The 21,861-nt window shown below is 60.0% G+C and overlaps 2 protein-coding genes across 2 annotated transcripts in view; both read left to right on the top strand.

Moving 5' to 3' along the window:
• The window catches only part of NHEJ1 (non-homologous end joining factor 1), a 42,733-nt gene extending 40,321 nt beyond the window's left edge, over positions 1–2,412 (top strand). Inside the window, exons 6-8 of the mRNA XM_082285582.1 lie at positions 1,476–1,593; positions 1,834–1,934; positions 2,226–2,412. Of these exons, the coding sequence (XP_082141708.1) occupies positions 1,476–1,593; positions 1,834–1,934; positions 2,226–2,306 (300 nt within the window). The 3' untranslated portion in view covers positions 2,307–2,412. The remainder of the gene's footprint in view (positions 1–1,475; positions 1,594–1,833; positions 1,935–2,225) is intronic.
• Positions 2,413–7,712: 5,300 nt separating this feature from the next.
• IHH (Indian hedgehog signaling molecule) lies at positions 7,713–17,692 on the top strand (the record flags this gene model as incomplete). Its single annotated transcript, XM_082284591.1, has 3 exons — positions 7,713–8,015; positions 13,709–13,970; positions 17,031–17,692. 3 exons carry the CDS (start codon positions 7,713–7,715, stop codon positions 17,690–17,692), a joined length of 1,227 nt encoding a protein of 408 aa, XP_082140717.1.
• Between the last annotated feature and the right edge of the window lie 4,169 nt (positions 17,693–21,861).

The following is a 21,861-nucleotide window of genomic DNA, read 5'->3' on the forward strand; positions in this document are numbered from 1 at the left end:
TAACAGCTTGGCAGCTGGGTGATGAGGCATTGAGAGGTGTGCTTGCCCAGTACCAAACAATCCCAGGGATGCTGGTGGGATGCTAGTGGGATGCTGGCAGGATGCTGGGAGCAGAGCATCGCTCCCTCCAGTGGCAGTGGGCAAGGACAGAGGAGGTGACCTGTATAGCAGTTGGTCAAAAAGCAGATGCCAGTGCCATGCATTTCCTACAGCCAAGGGGCCTTTCATGCCTGTGGCTCCAGCAGAAGAGATGAGACCTGCATGGAAAGTGTCTCTCTGGGCACCAGCCAACACATCCTGGCATCAGCCCTATCCTCCCACCCTGTCTGGCAGGGAGCAGTGAAGAGGGCTCAGCCTACCCATTCTGCCCCTGGGAAGCTGGGGTCAGGCTTTGGACTCTGGCCTTGAGTGGGTCTGAGTGTCCCCATCCCCTCCCCACTTTCCTGGCCCGGAGAGGATCCTACCTTATCTGTTACACTTTGTTCTCCTGCTGTCTGGGTGTGGAGCAGGGCAGAGATTAGTGTGTGCAGACCTTTGACACACACACACACACACACAAACACAGAGAGCCACACAATCGGCCATGCATGCACCCGCAGCCATGCTCATCTGCACACTGCTGCACACACAGTCCCTATGTACGTCATCATGCTCACACTCACCTGCACTTGTAGGCCCACACTGTGCCCCACACACCCCCCGCAGCAACCCCTCCAGGGCACACACGCGTTTCCCCATCCCTGCACGTTTGTTTGCTCACTTTGAGCTGTGTTATGGTCCCAGTGGAGTGTGGCGCTTCCCCAGCCCACCAAGATCTCTCATGTGCATCAGCATGGCCCAGCAGGAAAGGTGGCATGCCACTGGCAAGGGGTGCAGGCAGGAGGAAGGCAGCTTCTCACGTCAAGTCTGGAGGGAATAAAAATGTGTGCAGGGAGGCAGGAGCTGTTCTGGCAGACGGGGAGCAAACCTGGGCATCCCTCAGCTCACTGTCACCTCATTTTCACTTTCCATGGGGCCACCAGAGATGCCTTGTGCTGGAGGCTGTGGTGGCAGGCAGGGGCTGCCTGTTCCCACCTCTTAATGAGGTCATGTCCCTGCCCAGGGCTCGCTGTCCAGATCTGCAAGCTGCAGCCCATGCTGCTCCAGGCAGGAAAGCCAGAGCCCTTCCAGAGCGATCTTGTCTCCAGCATTTCATGAATGACCCAAAAGCCTCTGCAGTCTGCCTCTCAATGGGAAGGCAACGCAGTGTCCAGAGCAGGTGTGTGGGTGTGTGCACAGCTGGGAGCAGCCACATCCCACCCAGTGCCTGAGCTGCTTGTTCCCACAAACTGTGCTGCAGTCCTGGGGTGAAACAGATGCAGCCTGACAGGCAGAGGGGGGCACAGCCCCTTTTCTGCCCCACAGCGGCACCGTGGCAGGGTGACCTGGCAGATGATGTCCTGGCAGGGCGATGGTGCCTCTACTGTCTTCCACAGACCCTGCCCCGGATCTGCGCTGCGGATGAAGGGCGGGAGTTTGCCTCTGCTCTGCAGCAGCTCTACACTGCAGTGACACAGCAGGAGGCCAAGCAGGCTCGGAAACGGCGTTGCTCTGGTGAGGAGCTCCTTGGCTGTGGCATGGGGAGCATGTGATGCAGCCATCCCCTCGACTGCTGAGCCCCATATCCTGGGGAAAGTGTGGCCCCGGGTGCAGCTCACCCCATGCAACAGTGTCCCCCTTTGCTTTCCCCCCATGGGCTGGGCTCCCCATCCAAGCACAATTCCTGGAGTGGCTTTGGGCAATGCCTCATGGTCCCTTATCTCAATCCCAAATTGCGTCTTTTTCTGGTACCAGAGGATGACGTGGACACAGCACCCACTGCAGAAACCACAGAGCACCCCCATCCACCTCCTCCATCCCAGGAGGATGAAACATCTTCCAGCAAGAGAACCTCGGTGAGTGCTGCTCTAGAACAGTCTCTCTGTACCAATGGCAGGATGGGGACCACATCTCCTTCCTGTCCTCTCATCCAAGCACTGTGCCCATCTAGGATGGGCTTGGCGTCTCAGCTTGGTTCCTAGCCCATTCTACCCCATGCATCCTGACTGGGGAGTGTGTGATTGCAGATGTGTATGTATTTTGCGCTCCCACAACAGAGATGACAGGAATATCACTGCTTGCACACTTGCACACACGCTGCATGACCCCCCAAGGTGGAACTGACACTGCCTCCTCTTTGTTTCCAGCCAGCCTCCTCCCCAGCTCAGAAGCCCCGGCTGCCTGCAGCCAAGGCCAAGCCAAAGAAGGCAAAAGGGCTCTTCAGCTGAAAGATTGCTGCCAACCCTGCCAAGGGTCTCTGCTTCCCCCAGCATCCAAGAGAGGAAGTGCAGAGCACCCATGCATCATCTACCTCTTCTCTGCATCTCCTGGTGGACCCTGCCCAGGTCATGGTCCCCTCCCAAGATGTCTCCATTTGGGGAGATGGAGCTCCCTTCTTCAACAGTGTTTCAGGAAACAGCTTCTCTAACTCTTCCCTGGTGCAGTTTGCCCAGGCTTCCTCTCATGGCAGAGCCAGTGCTGGACCGGGGAGAAGTGGGAGGGATGCTGCCAGTGGATGTGGGACAGCTGGGGCTCTGGCAGAGCTGTGGGGTTTGGCTGCTCTTGAGTGGGTTTTCAATAAAAGGCTATGTCTGGGTGGGATTCCTTCTCCTTCTCTGTCCCACCAGGGCTGTAGTGTCTAGGAAGGGATGTAATCACCAGTGCTGCTGGGTCCCCCTCAGGCCAGTCCTGATGTCCCAGGGGCTTGCAGTGACTCTGGACAGCGAGCAGGTGACAGCAGCTCATTGCTGTGGCACAGCACAGCCACTCCCAGCCATGCTGTGCCTCACCCTGAGCAGCAGTATGTGTTTTGGGGTGTGCACAAGAGGATGCCCAGATCATGGGGGCACAGCATGCTGAGGGGGCTGGAGCCCCTGTTCCTGTCCCACACCAGGATACACACTGTGTGCTGGTGCCTGCAGCAGCAGGCTGGCAAAGGCCCTGGATGGGCTGTGGGGCACCCTACATTTGCAGGCACCTCCACCATAGTTACTGGGCAGGTGTTACAGGGTTGATTCATGCTTTCGCTTCCAAGGAGCAGGAGACAACCAAAACACTAACACACTGAATGCTCCCAGGCCTGGGAGCAGCCCTGGAGCAGCTTACAGATGCTCCCTGGACACAAAACACCACTTCCATCCCTTCCCACCCCATCCATCCATCCATCCATCCATCCATCCATCCATCCATCCATCCACTCCTGCTCTCCTCTTCCAGCCCCTGGGTCGTCATGCTTCCTTCAGGACTGGAACCCCATTCCTGTGTCCAAGCCAGGTCCTACAACAGCACGCAGAGAGCCAGGCAGCAGGCAGGCTGCAGCCAATGGTGCTGCTCTCCTGGGACAGGAACCCATGCCCCCAGCTGTCCTGCTCCCTGGGGCTGGGCCAGCTGCAGCCATGCTGCCTGTTCTCTTGGGCAGAAAGGGGGAAATAAAAACATCCAGAGCAGTCCCTGTGTCTGTAGAAGGGGAATGAAAGGGCCTTTGCTGGGCCACAGCCGACCAGTCCCAGGGCGAGTGCAACTGGTTGCTTTTTATATTTCCTTTCTTAGGGAGCAGCATGCAGGGCAGGGTGGGTGGTGAGAAGGGAAAGCCATGGGATGCAGAGCTTGTGCCGACTGCCGTAGCTTACGCATCCTGCATTTTCCCATCTGCAAGCATCTTATCTTGGCAGCTTTGAGTCTGCCTGCTAGGCACTTGCCCCCAGGGAGGGTCCTGCTACTGGCTGAGGGGTAGGACTGGGGCAGCAGGAGTTTGGCAGTTCAAGTGTTTCCTGTATCTTCTGTCGCCAGGCTGTCCCTGGTGCAACCCCTACTCCGTCCATATGGAGTCCATCTCCTGGTGCAGGAGCTGTTCTGTTGCAAGCCTGGTCCCTCAGCTCCCTTCTGGCTCTGGGGTTTGTGCTGTTCCCCCGTGCATGCCAGCACATTCAGGAATGCTTATGGCCCCTGTGAGGGCATCTGGCTTGTCTATCCCCTTTCGGGTGTGAGGAGACATCACAGGGAGAGGCCGGGCTGAAACAATCCCAACCTGGCTGTGCCAGTGGCTCGTGGACTCTGTGGGGGAGGAGCGGGTGGTGCTAACCAGCACCTGCACCCCTGGGTCTTTCTGGTGAGTTACTGTGTCTCTGCTTCTCCCTGGGGTACTCTACCTTGGGGGGAGCCGTCCCAGGAATGCTGCAGAGGAGTTTTTCATGAACCCTGTCCTGCTGCAAAGTCTCTGTGGAGTGTCCAGTAGCCCTAAAGACCTGCTGCAGGGATAGATCCTGTTCCGTTCACCCCTCTCCCAATGCAAGGGAAGGTGTGGATGCAGGAGCATGGATGGGGGGTAAATAAAAGCAGGAGAGTGAAGACAGTAGGAAAAAGAGCTTTGCCAATGTCCCCCAGGGAACCGCAGGGACCCTGGCCCTCAAGACTCCAGCATGGGGCCACTGGTTCCTCCCTGGCCCAGGTTGTCGCCAGCTCCGGGGAATGTCACTACACATTGTCCCATCCTGTCCCGCTGGGGTCTCCTTCCCTGTCCCCACCCCCTCCTCCCTGGAGCCGGCTGGATTTGAGCTCCCGACACACATTAAAGGCCACAAGTTCGGCCTTGGCCTCCATAAATTTGATTCCATAAATATTAGTTTTCTCAGGGTTTAATGAAGCCGTTATGCTGGGCACGGCCCAGCACCCCGACCCGTGCCCTTAATAAGGGCTCTGTGGCCTCGATTAAAGGGACCTTTCAATCGCTGTCAAGTATTTTTAGAAAAGGAAAAGAAAAAAAAAAGAGAGAGGGGGAGAGGGAGAGAGAGAGAGAGGGAAGAAGACGACCAAGGCAGCGAATAGGGAGAGGAAAATCCCAAACCCGTCCAGTGCAAAAATAGAGAAATAGCACCACCTAGACTGCCTGGCTCGGCTCCGCCGCCCGTTCGCCCTGCGCAGAGTCCAGCTCCGGGCAGCCCTGGGAGCCCAGCAAGGGGTGCGCAGGATGCTGCACTGCCGTTCGCACAGGGACAGTGGGATGCGGTGGTGGGGAGAGCCGAAGGACAGAGGAAAGAGGCACTGGTGCACTGTCGGAATGCAGGCAGGAGCAGTGCGTCCTGCCGTCCAGGCCAGGAGTCCCGGCGGTGCCTGAGAGTGGCTGAGTGTTGAGGGAAATGCCATGTGATAAGGGACAGACACTGCCTCTCTCCCACCTCCACTATAGCAGCAAGGGTCCCTTCCCATCAGTTGCCCAAGCAGGAGTGCCCCTCCCCAAGCAAATTTTCTCTCTCAAACACTGGTTATGCCCACCCTGTCTCAGCCTCCAGCTGCCTCCCCATACACCCAGCCTGGCTACCCTATTGTGCCTGATGTCCCTGTCCCACTCAGCCCTATGTGCCCGTGGGCTTTGCCTGGCAGGAGCACTGGCTGACATGGGGAATGCTGCATGGACAGGTGATGGACTCTGCACACAGCAACAGGGCACTGTCACTGCTCGCTGTGGCCAGAGCTGATGCACAGTGCCACAGCCCCTGCATGGGCAGGAGTTGCTGTCACCAGCAAACCCAACTCCCTGCCTTCCACCCTAGGCCTCCATGGCACAGGAATACTGTTACCAGCAAGGGCAGGGCTAGGCTGCTTACTGTGAGCCTGGAGCTGCTGGGAGGGGGACAGAGGCTTGTGACATGCACACTGCATGCTGTCAGGCTGCAGAGGTTATTTGGAGGTCTGGGTTTGTGACACTGGCATTCATAGGGAACTTCTCCCTGGGGAAGTGCTGCAGCCTCCAGATGCAGTGTTATCCCAGATAATCCTGCTTCACAGTCTCTTGTGATGTGCAAAGTGGGAAGCTAGGTTTGTTCCTTTTGTTGGGAGTACAAAACACCCTGGAAGATTCTGTGAATCTAGTCCAGGGGTCCATAGAGTCTAATTTTTCTGTGCTAGTGATGCACAGAGACTTGTGTCCCTTCTGCATCCCTGAGAAGCTAAGGGCAAGGTTGGCGAATGGTGCTGTGCTACATCCCCTCTGCTCTCTCTGCTGATGCCCTTATAATGCTCCACTGGAAGGATCAGCTGAAGAGGTGTAGAAGTGGGGTGGCCTGGGGCTGCTGGCCAAACACCCTAGCTTCATCATGTGCAGGAGCAGTGGGATATCTGCCACTCACCATCCTGCTCAGTGGCAGGACGTCATAGAGGCTCTGGGAGCTGGTTTTGGGTAAGCAGTATGAAAACCAGTACAAAAACCTGATGGACCACGGCTACTGAGTATGAAAACCTGACGGAGACACCTCTGGCCAGCTGCACTTTGCTCGCAGCTCCTGCAAAGGAAATGGTCTGCTGGGGGCAGTGGATAGCAGCATCCCAAGTCTGTGGGTGATGCTGGCTCCCCCGCCTGCATCCCTCTTGCCCAGGTTGCTCGGTGCTGCTGAGACCAGCAAAGCCCTGCAGCCAGAGCTGGATGTCTGGCTGGCTATTCCAACCTGGCCACTGTGTATCCCTATGAGTGACCTGTGCCCTGTGCCCACTGAAGAGCTGACAAGGGAACATCCCTGAGAGAGTTGTGTGTGTGTGGGCATCCCAAGGCACTGCCTCACCTGGGAAGATCCTAGGGAACCAGAGGGTGTGCAAGTGGACCTGTGCCGGACCCCTCCCCGGCACACAGCTGGGGGAGAACCGGGGGGGGCCCTGCAAACCCTCGCTCCTGAAATCAGGGTGTTATATTTACTTTCCCCTTTTGGCAGCTAGAAGGGGAAGCCCATCCCAGCCCCTCATTGTTGTCTCAGCGAGTTAATCAGATGCCATAATCCTGTTGTGGAAATATCGGGCCTCCCTGGAAACAATGGGGAGCGAGAATATTGTGGTTAAATTTCAACCAGCTGCCTCCCTGCTCTGTTTGATCCCCGCCCGCAGGCCCGGGCCCCTGGCGAGCAGGCGGCGCGGCGGGGGCCGGAGCCCCGGGGGTGCCACCCCGCGCCCACTCCGCCGCGAGGGAGCCCCCGCAGGACGCCCCGCGAAGGGGGGCGAAGGGTGTGCGGTGGGCCGGGAGCGCCTTGGGGCGGCGGCGGGGCTGCCCCGGGGGGCAGGTGGCGGCGGGCACCCCCAGCGGGGTGGGCTGCAGGGCTCGGCAGGGGGGAGGAGGCTGCGGGCGGCCCGGGGCAGGTTCCACGGGGAGGAGGCGAGAGAGGGAGGGCGCTGGGAGGCTGGGACACGGGCAGGGTGCGGTCCTGGCGGTTCCCGGTCCCGGATCTCTTCAATTTCCCCTCTCACTCCTGCCCGGGGAGCGGAGGCAGCGGCCGCTCCGGCTCCGGCTCCAGCCCCGCCGCGCTGACCGCCGAGGCGCAAACCGCGGAGGGCTCCGGCAGCGCCGAGCCCCGCGCCCCGCGCCCCGCAAGCGGCCGCTCGCCTGCCAAAACAAACGGCCCTTCGCTATTTATTGCCGCCGCCGGGCCACAGCAGCTCAGAGCGGGCCGACGCCAGCCCGCCGCACCGGGCAGCTGGAGCGCACCCGCTCCGGGCAGCCGCCGCGCCCCGCCGCCGCCACCGGCACCGGCACCTGCCCGCCGGCTGCGCGCCGCATGGGGAGCCCCGGGCCGGGCGGCGGGAGCGGCGGCCGAGCCTAGCGGGGACCCCGGAGCCGCCGGTGCCCCGGGCCGCCCGGGGCCGCCGGGCGCGCCATGAAGCCGGCGCGGCTGCTGCTGCTGCTGAGCGGGTGCGCGCTGCTGCTGGCGCCGGCCGTGCTCTGCTGCGGGCCGGGCAGGGTGGTGGGCAGCCGCCGCCGCCCGCCCCGCAAGCTCATCCCGCTCGCCTACAAGCAGTTCAGCCCCAACGTCCCCGAGAAGACGCTGGGGGCTAGCGGCCGCTACGAGGGCAAGATCGCGCGTAACTCGGAGCGCTTCAAGGAGCTGACGCCCAACTACAACCCCGACATCATCTTCAAGGACGAGGAGAACACTGGCGCCGACCGGCTCATGACCCAGGTACGGCCCCGCTGCCGCCCGGTTCTACCCCCGCGCCGGGCATCTGCGGGCACCGGGACTGCCCCAGAGCGCCCTACTACCCACTCTCCGGGAACCGTGCGGGCCCGGCGCTGCGGCTTCCCCGTCCTGCCCCGGGCATCCCGGTGCCGGGTCCGGGCTGCCGGCGTGCAGCGAGTGCATCTCCCTTCGTCGGGCTCTGCAAAGCTCTGTCCCTTCGGCTGCGCTGTGCGCGTCGGACAGCACGCTGCGCCTTGGGACGGCAGCACCCTGCTCCCGGAACCGGCAGCACCTTGTCCCCCGAGATGGCAGCACCTTGCCCCGCTGCTCTTCGGAGCCTGTGGCAGCCGTGTCTGGCTGCACCCTGAGGTACGCCCTTGTGACTCCCGAGCTGGCAACACTTTGCGTTGCTGCCCCTCAACTCTCGTCCCACTGGCCCCCAGGCTGGCATAACCCTGCACTCCAAGCTGGCAGCAGCCGTCCCTGGTGCCCCCGAGCTATGCCACACTGCCCCCGATCCGGCAGCATCCTTCCACATCCCCTCGATCCGGCAGGGCTGTGCCGCGCTGTTCCCTGGTCAGGCAGCACCCTGCCCCATGCAGCCATGTAGCCCTTGCCCCTCTACTCTGCCTGCCCAGTGGCAGAACAGGCAGCCTGCCTGTTGGATCCGAGGGACAGACCGGAGCCTGGTGTGCTGGCAGGGAGCAGAGTAGGTTCCAGGAGTGCTCTTGCTGACCTCGTCCCCACTCTGACACTGAAACCCTCAGTGCCCCCCTCTTGTTGCATATCTCGTGTGGGATGGTGAAGGGTGCTCAGTGGGAACTGCTTGCTGTGCTCAGGGCTGGGGACAACCTGTTACTGCAAATGCCCTGTTGCTGTCAGCTTACAAGTGCCCTGGGCCGGCAGGAGGGACGGGGGGGTGGACGACACAGACGACAGCAGAGGAGGGGGGGTGATGCTGGACGAAGGTTACTCTGTGTTTTAATATTGCCAGGAGAATGCCTGAGGGTTTCAGGAATGCAGATAAGGAGCCGCACGGCCTTGCTAAGAAACCTGGCCACCAGCCTCAGCAGGGTTACAGCCTTAACGAGATCCTGGGGGAAGCAGAGGGCAGCTGGGGCTGTCCTTCTGACCACTGCATCCCCCGGTCAGGGGCTGGCAGATGGGTGAACATGGGTGACTGTCATGGTCGGCACTGAACAAAGCCCTGGCCATAGTTTCTGACCAAGGTGTTGATAACGTTAGGAGGTAAGGCTGCTTGGGTGCTGGCTTGACAGCTCTTCAACCCCGTGTGCCCTGAGAGCAGGTCCCTTAGGGCAGGGACCATGGTCCAGCTTGGTTTTCAGGCTGGGGACTGTAGCAGAGGGACCGGGATCCCCCTGCAAGGCAGCAAGCTTAGGGAGTTGCACAAGTTGTGGTTGCTGGTGACTGGAGCCCTGGGGCTGGGCTGTAACCTGCCTCCCCTGGGGAACAGCTTCAGGGATATTTGAGGAAGCAGTGAGCTCCGCTGGTCCATGCATCGGGGAAGTGGTGGACATCATTGGAGGCAGGAGAGTGCTTCTCACCGTGTTTTCTCCTGAGAGAGCTCCCACCACCTTCTCTAATCCAGGCAGTGCCCCTCAGCACACCTGGGAGAGGGAGGGCTCTGTGTCCCACCTGCCAGCCTAACGTATCATGCTGTACCACTGCCTTGTTGGCAGAGTACCTAGAAGCATCCTGGTCTTCTTGGGCTGCACAAACGAGGGTTTACTCCAGCAGGGTCCCTGGCCACCACACATCCATGCACAGATGGGTACCACCGTGCCTTGGGCAGCTCTGCAAGCAACTCTTCCTCTTGCTATGGAGGTAGCATGATTTCTGCCATCCCACAGCCCTCTGGAATATTTCTGTGGCTCCTGGCTGGAGGAGATGCCCTCAGATATGGAAATTCTGGCTTTGACACCATGTCCTGTGTTGGTATGGGTTGGGAAAGGCCATTGACCCAACTCCTTGTCCCTTCCCCCAGAGCACTGGCTTTTACTGCTGTTGACTCACTTCAAACCTGTTTTCTTTCCCCAAGTCCAAGGGTCTGGGTGTCCCAGGCAGCCGGAAGATGTCGCCTGCTTAGAGGAGTGGGTAGTGCTGCTCTCTGCCCGCCTTTCCTTTATCGTTTCATCTTCCTCAAGAATTCCAGTGTGTTTGCTCTCACTGGTCCCACTCGGAGGTGCTGAGATAAGGCTGGAGGCAGAAACTGCCTCACCTCTCCCCAGGAGCCTGGCCCAGGAATGCCATGGGTCCCCTGCCCCCATGGAGTCCCCAACTCAGCCTCTCCCTACCCCAGCCATCATCACTTGCAGCCACTCTTTGCCAAACTGGCACAGAGACCATCCTTGCAGTGGTGAGGAATCTCTCATGCAGACCTTGGGGTAGGACTTTTGGCTTCCTTTGGGGGAAGCCTCACTTCAAGAGGAGATGCTAGTAAGACCCCTCTTCTCCTGACCAGACTCTGGACATGGGAGTAGCTGTGGCCAAGCTCCATTCACAGCACCTCTTCTGAGACTGTGGTCACACCTGAATGTCCTTCATACTTTCCCTGAGATGACCCTGGAGTCCCTGCTGACTGCACCCCATCTTGGAGCTCTGCCCTGCTGCCTTCCCTAAAGTGGTTTGGCTTGCCCCACAGGACATGGTTCTGTCCCCATTATGGACACAAAAAGAGAGATGCAAGGATTGGGCAGAAGGTGGGTAGAGCTCCTTTGCTCAGCCCAGCCCAACATCCCCAGGGTCTTCACCATGAGGTACATGGGACAGCAGAGGCGCCAGTTTAGTGTGGTCATATGAGACCCCATCCTGCATGTCAGCTGGGGGTGCTGGTCATCTGCACCACTACAGGGACAAGCTGTGCCCTCGCTGCAATCACCATCAAACACACACCCTGTGGTCAGCCCATGCTGATGAGTTCTCTGCTCTCTGCCTACCTGATTGTGCAGGCAGCAGAGTCCCTGGGCAGGCAATGCCCATCCCTACCTACTTCGTGCAGCTCATGCCTGCTCCTTGACTATTGCTGCTGGCTCTTTACCCATCCCTGTCCATCCCTGTCCATCTCTGTCCATCCCTGTCCATCCCTGTCGATCCCTGTCGTTTGTTGTCTTCTTTGTGCCTCCTGTGCCTGCTTCCTGCTTGTCCCCACCCTGCACATCACTGCTCAGCCTTGCCTATCACTGCTTGCTCCCTACTTACTTTTGCTCATCCCTGCCTGTTTCTTCTTCATAGTTGCTTCTTCCCTGCCCATCCATGACTGTTCCTTGTCCGCTGCTGCCCTGCCCACCGGTTCCCCACCCGTTAGTACGTGCTTCCTCCCCGACCTTCCTGAGCCTGCCTGGTCCTTGTCCATCGGTACCTGCTCCTAGCCCGTCCCTGCTGGTCCCCTCCCGCGCTCTGACACCTGCTGGCCACCGATGGCACCGACAGAGCCGGGGACGGGGTGCTCCAGGGCTCTGCCTGACGCTGTCCCTGCCTGGGGGAAAAGGCTTGCACAGTCTCGTTGTTTTTTTGTGCGGGCAGAGTGCCCCTGGAGGACAGAAGGGCTGTGGCAGTGAGGGCCGGAGGGGTGCCCAGAGCGGGGTGCTGGCATGGTAGTGGCAAGGGAATGCCTGGAGTGTTGCCCGGGGGATGCAGGGGAGATTCAGGGATTCCCTCCTTGCTTCCAGTGCTGAACTGCCTTACTGCGGGGTCCCGCTCGGGCTGGGGACCTTGGGAACAGCTTGTCCCATGTGCCAAGTGGCACCATGGTGGTGCTGGACGGGGACAAAAGTCACTCTCCTCCCTATTCCTCCTCCCCTCACCTAGCAAACTGTTTGTCCAGCACCTTCCTAGCTTATCTCCCCACGCCCAGGGAGCTGTGGGATGACGGCAGACCTCATGTGGGGCAAAGGCCTGCCTGGCACTGCCCTTCCCAGGGCCTGGACCCTGCCAAGTGCAAGCAGGTTTCCCCAAGAGCAGCAGCGCCCACCTTCCTAGGATGGGAGCATGTGCTTGGGGATAGGGTGATGACCTACATTTTTGGTCCCTGCGGAAGCAGTGCTGGGGTGTTTCTGAGCCCAGGGATGTAGCCAGCATCAGGTTTTAGAGCCCTGGCTCATGCTTGCTGTAACTGTCTCAAGACCACAACATGGTGGTGGGGAGTTCCAGTACTGAGCTGGCATCAGGCAAAAACATCCCCAGCAGCAGCTCTTTTTTAAGCTGCTGTCCATTAATTTCATTTAATGCTTCCCAGGACTGGTTTTGTGCATGACTATGAATGCTCTGTCCATTGCCTTGATTTTATGGGACTCAATGTTTCCTGGGGAATGGCAGTGAGAGGAGCATCGGAGTCTTTTACCTCTGTGGAGGCAGAGCTCTCCCACCCAGCGAGCACTGGCCAGTGACAATGGGACTCCTGATCCAGCTGGAGGCCTCAGAACCAGCTGTACCTGTGGCTGTGACCCTCAGCCTCTGGAGATGGCATAAAAACACCCCAGTCCCAGCTTGTCTCTTTTAAATTGTCATTGGTTTTATACACAGTTACACTTGGTGTGATTCTTAGGGTGTGCTGTGCAGGGCCAGGAGTTTGATCCTATGGGTCCCTTCCAATTCACTCTGTCCTGTGATTCTTCAGGACCTCACAGAATTTCCTTTTTGGGCTGCACAGTCCTAGTCCATTCACCTGGTTTTCTGTAGAAGCTCCCATGTTGCTTTTCCTACACCTTTTCTATCTCTTCTCCATCCCTTTAGCATCAGGGCAAGGGACAAGAAGCTGGGGCTGCGCTTTTGCAAGTCAAGCCTGCAGAGTTTTGGTCTTTCCCTGACTTTCATCTGTGGCTGGGGAGTGTGGGGCAGGGGAGGACAGGGCTGGGAGGACTGTGAAACAGGCAGTTGGGACTGGCATCCCTCTGCTTGCTGGGAGGACTGCCATGGGCACCGTACTAGCATGCATGGCCTCTGTGGCCACCACATCTGAGGCTTTTAAGATCCACTGCTGTTCCTCAGCCCAGGATTTTCAGCCCTTGTGGTGCAGAGAGGTGAAGGGGGCTTCTTGCCACATCCTTTCTGTTCCAGCACAACAGAGTTCTTGGGCAGGTTTGGCACTTCCCACAGGAGCAGAGGCTGGATGAAGTTATGAGGCTGCTCAGTGCTGTGTCCTGGCTACTCAGGACCTGAGGAGCCAGACCAAGCAGAGCTGTGCTGAGGACCGGGCAGGGTGTTTCATTTGTGCCTGGAGGCAGCCCTAGAGACCCTGGGAGCTCCTCCCAGCCAGGAAGCAGCAGGACTGAAGCTCCTGTATCCTCCTCCTGTCAGATGGGAACCGCAGGGGTACAGTTAGCACAGGGCAGGTGTCCGGTGAGCAGAGAGGGTGTTTCAGCCCAGCGCAGGCTGCATTGCCCAACAGGCTCTCAAATGAGCCTGGAATTGGGGGAGAGAGGGAGGAGGAGAAGGGTACCCTGTTGGATGCACACTCCTCTGCCCAACAGTGGGGTATCAGGCTCTGCAGGGAGTTTGGAGACCATGGGATAGACAAGGCACCTCATATTCTCAGATCTTCCTCTGCTGGACCAGCCCCCAAGGGCCTGAGGGCCCAGGGAGGCTTAATGGAAGCGTGGTGGGATGCAGCCTGCCAACCAGGCAGCTAATTCCTCCTTCCAAAAAGCTTTTACTGACTCTGTCCCTCTGCTCTACAGCGCTGCAAGGACCGCTTGAACTCCCTGGCCATCTCTGTCATGAATCAGTGGCCAGGGGTGAAGCTGAGAGTGACAGAGGGCTGGGATGAGGATGGGCACCACTCGGAAGAGTCACTGCATTATGAGGGCCGAGCTGTGGACATCACAACCTCGGACAGGGACCGCAACAAGTACGGCATGCTGGCTCGCCTGGCCGTGGAGGCTGGCTTCGACTGGGTCTACTACGAGTCCAAGGCACACATCCACTGCTCCGTCAAGTCAGGTAAGACTGGGTGGGGGGCAGTGAGTGGAGCTAGGAGCCAGACCCCCTCTTGCAGTGTACCCAGGGAGCCTGGCTGGCTGGGTGGGGTGCTCCTGCAGGGGGTGCCGGCTCTTGCATCCTGATTTCCGTATCTGGGCCAACAGTCAGGTGAGGAGTGAGTCACACACCTGTGGCCAGCCATTGAGATGGGGCAAATTCCCTATCTGGCTCCCATAGACCTACATCTTGACCCACCCACTCTATGCTCCTCCTTTTCTCAGCCCACATCCCTTTCTCTCCCAGCCTGACCCCCCAGTTTTCCCGTCGCACCTATGTGCCCTGCCTCTGCCCTTGCAGTCCCTTAGTGCCCATGCTCAGCCTCATCCAGCCCTGCTCTGCTCCACTGCTGGCTGCTTTTGAGCTTATGCTGCGGCAGCAGCATCTGTCCATCCCTGCCTAGCCAGGCTTGGGGTCAGGGACACCAGGCAGGGACAGGCCAGGGCATCCTGGGATCAGCTCTTGGCTGTGCAGCACCATGTGCAGAGAGGGAGCAGAGCTGGGTGGTGCTTTGAGGGGTGCTGTCATCGCTGGTGGTGTTTGCTTCCTCCTGTGCGGTGCAGTGGGGGCGGCGGGGTGGAGGCAGGGGGAGCCACTCTCAGGCCCTGCCCGTGGCCGGGAGGGGATCGCGTGGGGTGCGAGCCCCGCGCAGCCCGGGAGAAGCGGCGCTGCCCGGGATGCGGCTCCCGCAGGAGCGGCCGCGCTGGCTGCGGGCTGCAGAGGGCAGCAGCGCCCCGCGCACGGCGCCGGCCCGCGCCGGGAGGGGCCGTGCTGTGCCCGTGTGGCGACAGGCCGGGGAGGGCTCTGCCTGCTCCTGGGCTGGCCTGGGCACGGGGGCAGCCTCGGCGGCTGCTGGCACTCGCAGCCCGCGCGGCAGGGCCGTGCCCGCCCACGGAGCCCTCGCACACACGCCCACACCCGTGCCCGCACAGCCGAGGGCCACACGCCACGCGCGGTGCCGGGGCCGGTGTGTCTGTGCTGCCCTGCGTCTCTCGGCCCCGGGCTCACTTCCCACCGCACTGTGCCTGTCCTACTGCCCTAGCCCGCAGCCAGCGGCTCGACACCCCCAGACGCCAGCCTGGCCCCCCGCACTGACCCGCTCCCCGTGCTGATGCCAGGACGGGCACAACGCCGGCCGGCGACGGAAGTGGGGCGACCACGCCGCAGAGAGGGAGCGATGCACCCCCGAAGAAGAGGGACAAAACGTGGCCGGAGGACCAGGGCTCCCGTGCCCCGGGGCACCCTGTGGGGCTGGCAGGAGGAGTGGGGCCAGGCTCTGAAGCAAGGACCATGACCCCACAGCCATGAGGCTGGCCAGAGGAGTGGGGCTGTGCCCCTGGAGAAAGACACAGGCTCTTGAATCCTGGGATGTTCCCCTTGGACCAACTGAAGAGGGATGCCATAATGCAAGCAGCAGACTGGGGCCCTGAGGCCTTGAAGGGCTTCTAGAGGCTAGTCATATTCCCCTCACTCTGCAGCAGCTCCTCAGGGCTCTGAGTCCCCCATATTTATCCCCAAGGCCATGGGGAACCCAAGAGTGCGTGGTGGAAGCCGTGGGGTACACATCCTGATCCCCTCAGAACTATGTACAGAGGGCAGCCGGGCTGCCCCTGCCTCTTAGTAAATGGCTTTTATTTTTGTATGAATGGCCACATGGCCTGTTGTATGTATTGTGTCTCCTTGGGTCCTTCCCTGCAACCACCTACCCCTCCATGCCCAACACCTATGCCCTCCACTTCTGCCAGGCACCCCTCTCACCCTCCTGCAACCCCTCCCCATGGCTCTGCTGCCAGCCAGGGGATGCAGGGTGCAGGATTTGGGACCTGGCCCTGGGGCAAGGACAGGGTGGACACTGCACCTCATCTGAGCAATAAAAGGATTCTGTCCCAGAGATGGATGCCTCTCTTCATGGGCCTGGGGGCTGGGATTTGGCTCTGCCCAAACCTGGGGAGTGATGGGGGCAGTGCCATCTGGGTGGGGACACTCAGGGATTAGATGAGGGAGCTGGGAGAGAGCCCTGAGAAGGGGCTAAGAACTCAAGGATGTAACTGTGCAGGGCTAGGAGCAGGACCCTAAGATGAGATGCCACTGGCAGATGGTGGGAGGGCATCATATAGACACTGAGATGGGAGTTGCTGGGACTCGGGAGAACACTGCTGCTGAGGTAGCTGAGCACCATTCCTTGGGAAGCCAGGGTTCCCCTGCTGAGTGCCAGAATGGGCCCCTGGTGACACTTGGTGACTTGCTGCATTTTTTCATCTGGGAAGGGGTAGGACCCTTGTGCCACCATCCCAGGAGACAAGCCACAGGGAATTTGGGTTTTTTTACCCTGTGACAATCATTAGGGAAGCCCTGCCCAGGAGGCTGATGGCTTTTGCACAATGATGGCCACAGGTTGTGGCCAACTCCCGACAACCCAGAGAAGCAGGAGCTGGCTGACATCAGTGGTGCAGGGGTGAGCAGGTGGGAGAAGGAAGCAGGACTGCCGCATGGGGCGAAGGGGTGCTGCAGTGCTGGGAAAGGGCGCTGCATCCTGCGCTGTTCCTTGCAGCATCCTCCGAGGACCAGCACTGCAGGGAACGGAGGTGCTGTGGGCATATGCAGAGTGAGACCAAGCACTCTGCTCCTCAGCCTGCCACTGTCTCAGTGCTCTGCCTCTGCTTTTTCAAACTTCAGGTGCCCCCTGGTAGTGTTTTGCACGTTTCAGGCTGTGGTTGTGTCCCACTCTGCCTGCCTCTTCTGGGCTTTGGGACCTGGCTCTGTACAGCAGGCTCAATGCCATGGGACCGTGCTGGAGTCCCCAGTTGCCCCCTCAAGTGACATGGTGGCTGGGGGATGAGGCGCCTAGGGGAAATTTGTGGCTGGGGGTGTGTAGGGAGCAAGCTCACATTGCTGATGCCAGGGCGGGGTTATCCCTGGGTGGGCAAAGCCAGGCAGACTGGGAAGGTGTCTATGCACAGTGGAAAGGTGGTGCTGAGGGTGTGGCTGATGGGTAACCCTCCTGTCCTCTCTCTCCCTGCGCAGAGCACTCGGCCGCTGCGAAGACGGGGGGCTGCTTTCCCGGGCGGGCACTGGCAACGCTGGAGGACGGTGCCCAGACGCCACTGTGGGCACTGCGCCCGGGCCAGCGAGTGCTGGCAATGGACGGGGCGGGCAGGCCCACCTACAGTGACTTCTTGGCTTTCCTGGACAAGGAGCCCCGTGCCCTCACCACCTTCCACGTCATCGAGACACAGGAGCCGCCCCGGCGCCTGGTCCTGACGCCCACCCACCTGCTCTTTGTGGCAGAGAACGCTTCGGCGCCCACCGCCCACTTCCGCCCCATCTTTGCCAGCCTTGTGCACCCGGGACACTTCGTGCTGGTGGTGGCTGCGGGGGGCAGCTTGCAGCCTGCTGAAGTGGTGCGGGTGTGGGACCGGAGAGACGTGGGAGCCTATGCCCCGCTGACACGCCATGGGACACTGGTGGTGGACGGCGTGGTGGCCTCCTGCTTTGCTCTGGTGCAGGAGCAACAGCTGGCACAGCTGGCCTTCTGGCCACTCCGGCTCTACCACAGCCTGGTGGGGTGGCCAGGGGTGCAGGGGGATGGTGTGCACTGGTACTCAGGGCTGCTCTACCGCCTGGGCAGGCTGCTCCTGCCCCCTGACAGCTTCCACCCACTGGGGATATCCCAGGCGGAGAGCTGAGGGTGCACCACAGCCCCAGCCAGCACAGCTGGTGGAGGTGGTGGCTGCAGGGTGACTCACTGGGGGCCAGCACCCCGTCCCAAAGCTGGGTGCCCATGGGGAGCTGCCTCCAGCCCTGCCTGCTTGGGGTACAGCCACCTCCTGGTTGGGGAGCACCGAAGCTCCATGGTGTGCCTCCTCCCTGTTCACCACCTCACCCCCTGCTCCTGGGGACAGGAGAGAGGCATGAAGGGTTTTCCCCGGGACAGGAGGTGCCCCCGGCTGGATCCACATGCTGCTATGTGTGTGTGTGTGTGCGATGTGTGTGTGCATGTGCCAAATTAGCTAATGATGGAGGTCTGATAGACGAGTGGGAGGGGGAAGAGGAGAGAGCCCTGGCTGCTCCGCTGGGGCTCCCAGCCTGCCTGCACCCAGTGGGGAAGTTCTGGGAGAGGGGCCCAGGGCCCTTTGCTGGGCAGCCTGCGTGGGAATGCAGGCAATGCTGTTTCTACCCCTGGGACATGGCAGCTGGGAGGAGAGTGACCCAAGTACTGGGACTGTGCCTTGTCCTTAGCCCATGTGCAGGGGGCACCCAAAACAAGCAGGGGTGGGGGTCTGGCACTGTTCTGGCATGAGACCTCTGGCTTGGTGACACAAGTGCCACTGGAGTGATAGACTGGGGAGTGAGATGCCCCAAGCCAGCAACCAGAGCCACCCAGCTGGGCATCCCATGGGGCCACTGTGACGGCATGGCGTGCTCTGACTGGCAAGAGTGGGCTGCAGAGGCAGGCACATGGGCAGAAGGGTGCAAATGCCAGCCAGGCATAGCCACGCACTGGTAGGAGCAAGTGTGAGGACAGTCAGGGCTGCAACCCCAGCCTGCTGGAGTCTGAAGAAAGAGGCAGAGGAGAAAACCTTGAATCCAGCCTTGAACTGGCTCAGCCCAAAAGCCTTTCCCCACCCCAAAGCTAAAAAAACTCCTCAGGCTTCAGACCCTGGCTGGCCTGACCTCCCCAAGCCCTCAGTACCCCAAACCCTCAGGTTTGGTACTTGCTTCCAGCACAGTTTCTGTATTTTCTCTACTGAGACTCATACATAAAAGACCAAGTTTGGTCTATTTTCCTTTTTTTTTTTTTTTTTTTTTTAATGTCTGGGCCCCTCCCCAAACCCCCAGTTCATTGCTGCTCACCCACTCCTGGGATATGGGGAGAGTCCCATCAGAGCTGCAGCCACAGTTCCCCCACTCCAAATCCTAGCTAGGGCCTCAGCCTTCCCTAGCTCCACATAAGTGGAGGGGAGGGGGCTGAGGGAGGCTGTGGCCCATGTCCCCCCCGTAGCATTGCGCATCTTTATTTATTTATCTGCTCTTTGTATGTACCATAGATGGGAGGCAGTGTGGGCGCGTGCAGGGTGAGACGGAAGTGCGGGGCAGGGGTGGGAAATTGTTTGGGGGGGGGGTGATTTTTTTTTTTTTTTTAAACAAAAAGCAGAAATTATTTAAAGATTATTTTAAAGCACAGCTTTTATGGTGATTGTTGTCCAGGATGAAGTGAGAGAGCGCAAGCATGGCCAATGGCAGGTGTATTTTTGTCTCTTCACTGGATGTACCTTTTCAGGTTGGGGACGCAGCCCAATAAATCCATCGTCTCCCTGGAGGGAGCTCTGAACTCTGGTGCAGGGAGGGCAGGCAGGGATCGGGGATGCTTACTGTGCCCATTGTTAAGGGGCAGGCAGGGCTAGAGGGCGTCTTGTGTTTCTCTAGGAACAAGATTTGGTAACCCCGGTGCCCTCTACCCGGAAGGATGACATCTCTCTCCTCACTACTTCATCCATACCCAGGGGAAGTGGGCAGCTGGAGGCTGTGGGATTGACCCAGTCTACATGGGACCAAATTGTCATTAGAGCTACCTGGAAACTAGGGCAAGTGGGGCAGGATATAGTAGGGACAGCCAGTGTGGGGCTGCCAGGGATATCTCTATGTCCCAGTCTGGACTCACCACCTCAGTGCCTGTCCATCCTTCTGTACCACCCCCAGTCACCACAACACCCACTGACCCAGAGGATGGACCCTGTATCTTGTGTAGACAGGTTTCCAATGTCACTAGTGCCAGTCAGTGCTGTCCCTCACCCTTTGTCAGCCCTCTCGCCCCTCTACTCCATCCCCATGGCAGCAGAAGGAGAGTCCACCAGCCAGCACCCCACACAGCCTCCCCATACCTGTCCCACCCACACACCTCTCTGTACGCACCCTGCCCCATCTCCAAGCTGCCCCGCCGTGGTCTCCTGGGCCGTGCTGGGATCAGGATCTTCCTAGGGCTTTCCCTGGGCCCCACAGCATGGCAAGTGTGAAGCAATTCGGCAGCAGGCTGTCAGCGAGGGCCCTCATCACCGGGCTAATTTAAGGGCTCTGCAAGGCGGCAGAGCTAATTTAATTAGGTTCTTATTACAGAGAAGGACAAATTGGTCCCCGAGGGGGCCGCGGGGTCAGGCTTTCGAGAGGTGCTTTATGGAGTGAAATTTCAATCAGGCTATTGTCGCAGGCAGGGGGAGCCAGAGGCAGGGGATGCATGAGGAGAGGATACGCTCTTTGGGGTGACCGCTGGGGGAGACCATCTCCAGGTCCAGGTTTTTAGGGAATCAGTGAGTGTGGGGGAAGAATTCTTTGCCCCATTCGGGGGATGCTGCAGGGTATGTGGCGGCTGCTTTGGGGTGGAGGCAGGGAAAGCAGGGAGGGCCTGGTTCTGAGCTGGCTTCAGGGCAGTGAGAGGAAGGGGAAACACCCGTGAGTAAGATGCTGGGGTCTTTCTGAAGCTCTGTTAACTCCCCCATAGCTCTATAACCCCTCATGTAAAGAATCTTGAGGACGAAATGATGTCCAGCTGACAGACAGGACTTACGGGGGTCTCTTCCTTGCCTGGATGTCATCCCCTATCTTGTCACTCAGCCCCAGGAGAACCAGGACAGCCTGGGAGCTGCCCCACTGCCCGTGGGCACCTGAAGCAGTCCCATCTCCCAGCATGCCAGTCCCAGGCAAGGGGTGGTCCCAGCAGGGTCCCAGATGGGCGGTGATGGATGGGGATGCTGGTGGGTGGCCGGCAGAAGGGCCGGGCTGGAGGGTCCCACAATGGATGTCTCTCCATCAATTTGTCCTCGTTACCATATGAATGGTGGGTGGGAGGGAGAGGAAGGGCATGTGGCGACAGGAGACACCCCCACATGTTCCCATCTGGGATAGCGCGTCCCCTCCCCATCCCTCCAACCATGTCTGAGCGTATTAAACCAACTCCAACAACCCCCGGCCGCTAATTCAGCAGAAGAGAGGTACCACCCCCTATTCAGAGCCTTGAAAAGGCTACAGGGTCCGGCGCTGTTAACAACGGGGGACATGGTCCCCGTCCCCGCCTCTCCCGTCTGTCCCCTCGCCCCACGGCCTTCTGCCGTGGCAGCGCCAGCCAAGCTCGCTCCCGGCTGGCCCGCTGGGTGCTGGGGTCCCGGCAACGGAGCGCCAGGGGAGCACTGGGGCTTAGGCAGTGGGAGCGGAGCCTCTTGAAAGAATCCCGTTTGTGGCAGTTTTGAGTGGCACGAGGACGACAGCAGGGTGGGATCCTACCGGTGTCCAAGGCCAAACCTGCCCTGCAGAGCGGCAATGTCTCTGGGCACGGCCGTGGTGTGTGCCCATCGTCCCTGAGCTCCGGGTCCAATGAGGTCCCCATGGCCCGGGCTGTGACGTGACTGGGGAGTGGTGGGGGGGGTCACCCCAAAATATCTGTGCCTGAGGACATCGGTACAGCAGGTTGCAGGAACCCTCCTCCCAGCGAGGGCTGACCGACCCATAGCCGCCCACCAAAAATCCCGGGAGAAGCTGCCCAGCCCGGCTGAGCCCTGCACGCTGCCCGCCCGCAGGTGCCCGCAGAGGCAGTCGGTACCAGCCTCCCGCTCTCACTTGCATTAGCCTAATTAAACTTGATGGCTTTTCGGAATGCTGCTGCTCCGGGAGCAGGGGCAGGACCCCGCTCTCTGCAGCGCTGTTATGGTTGGGGGGGGGGGGGGTGTCCCCGAGCCCACGGAGCTCCGGGGAGGGGGGTCGTGGTGTGTGCTGCTGAGCCCATCCCGCACCCCGAACTCCTCCTCCATCTCCCCCTCTGTCCCGAGCCCCCCCACCTCTTGCCCCTCTCTCAACCGTGGCACCC

This window comes from Coloeus monedula, assembly GCF_965178545.1.
Source record: "Coloeus monedula genome assembly, chromosome: 7".
Lineage (NCBI taxonomy): Eukaryota > Metazoa > Chordata > Aves > Passeriformes > Corvidae > Coloeus > Coloeus monedula.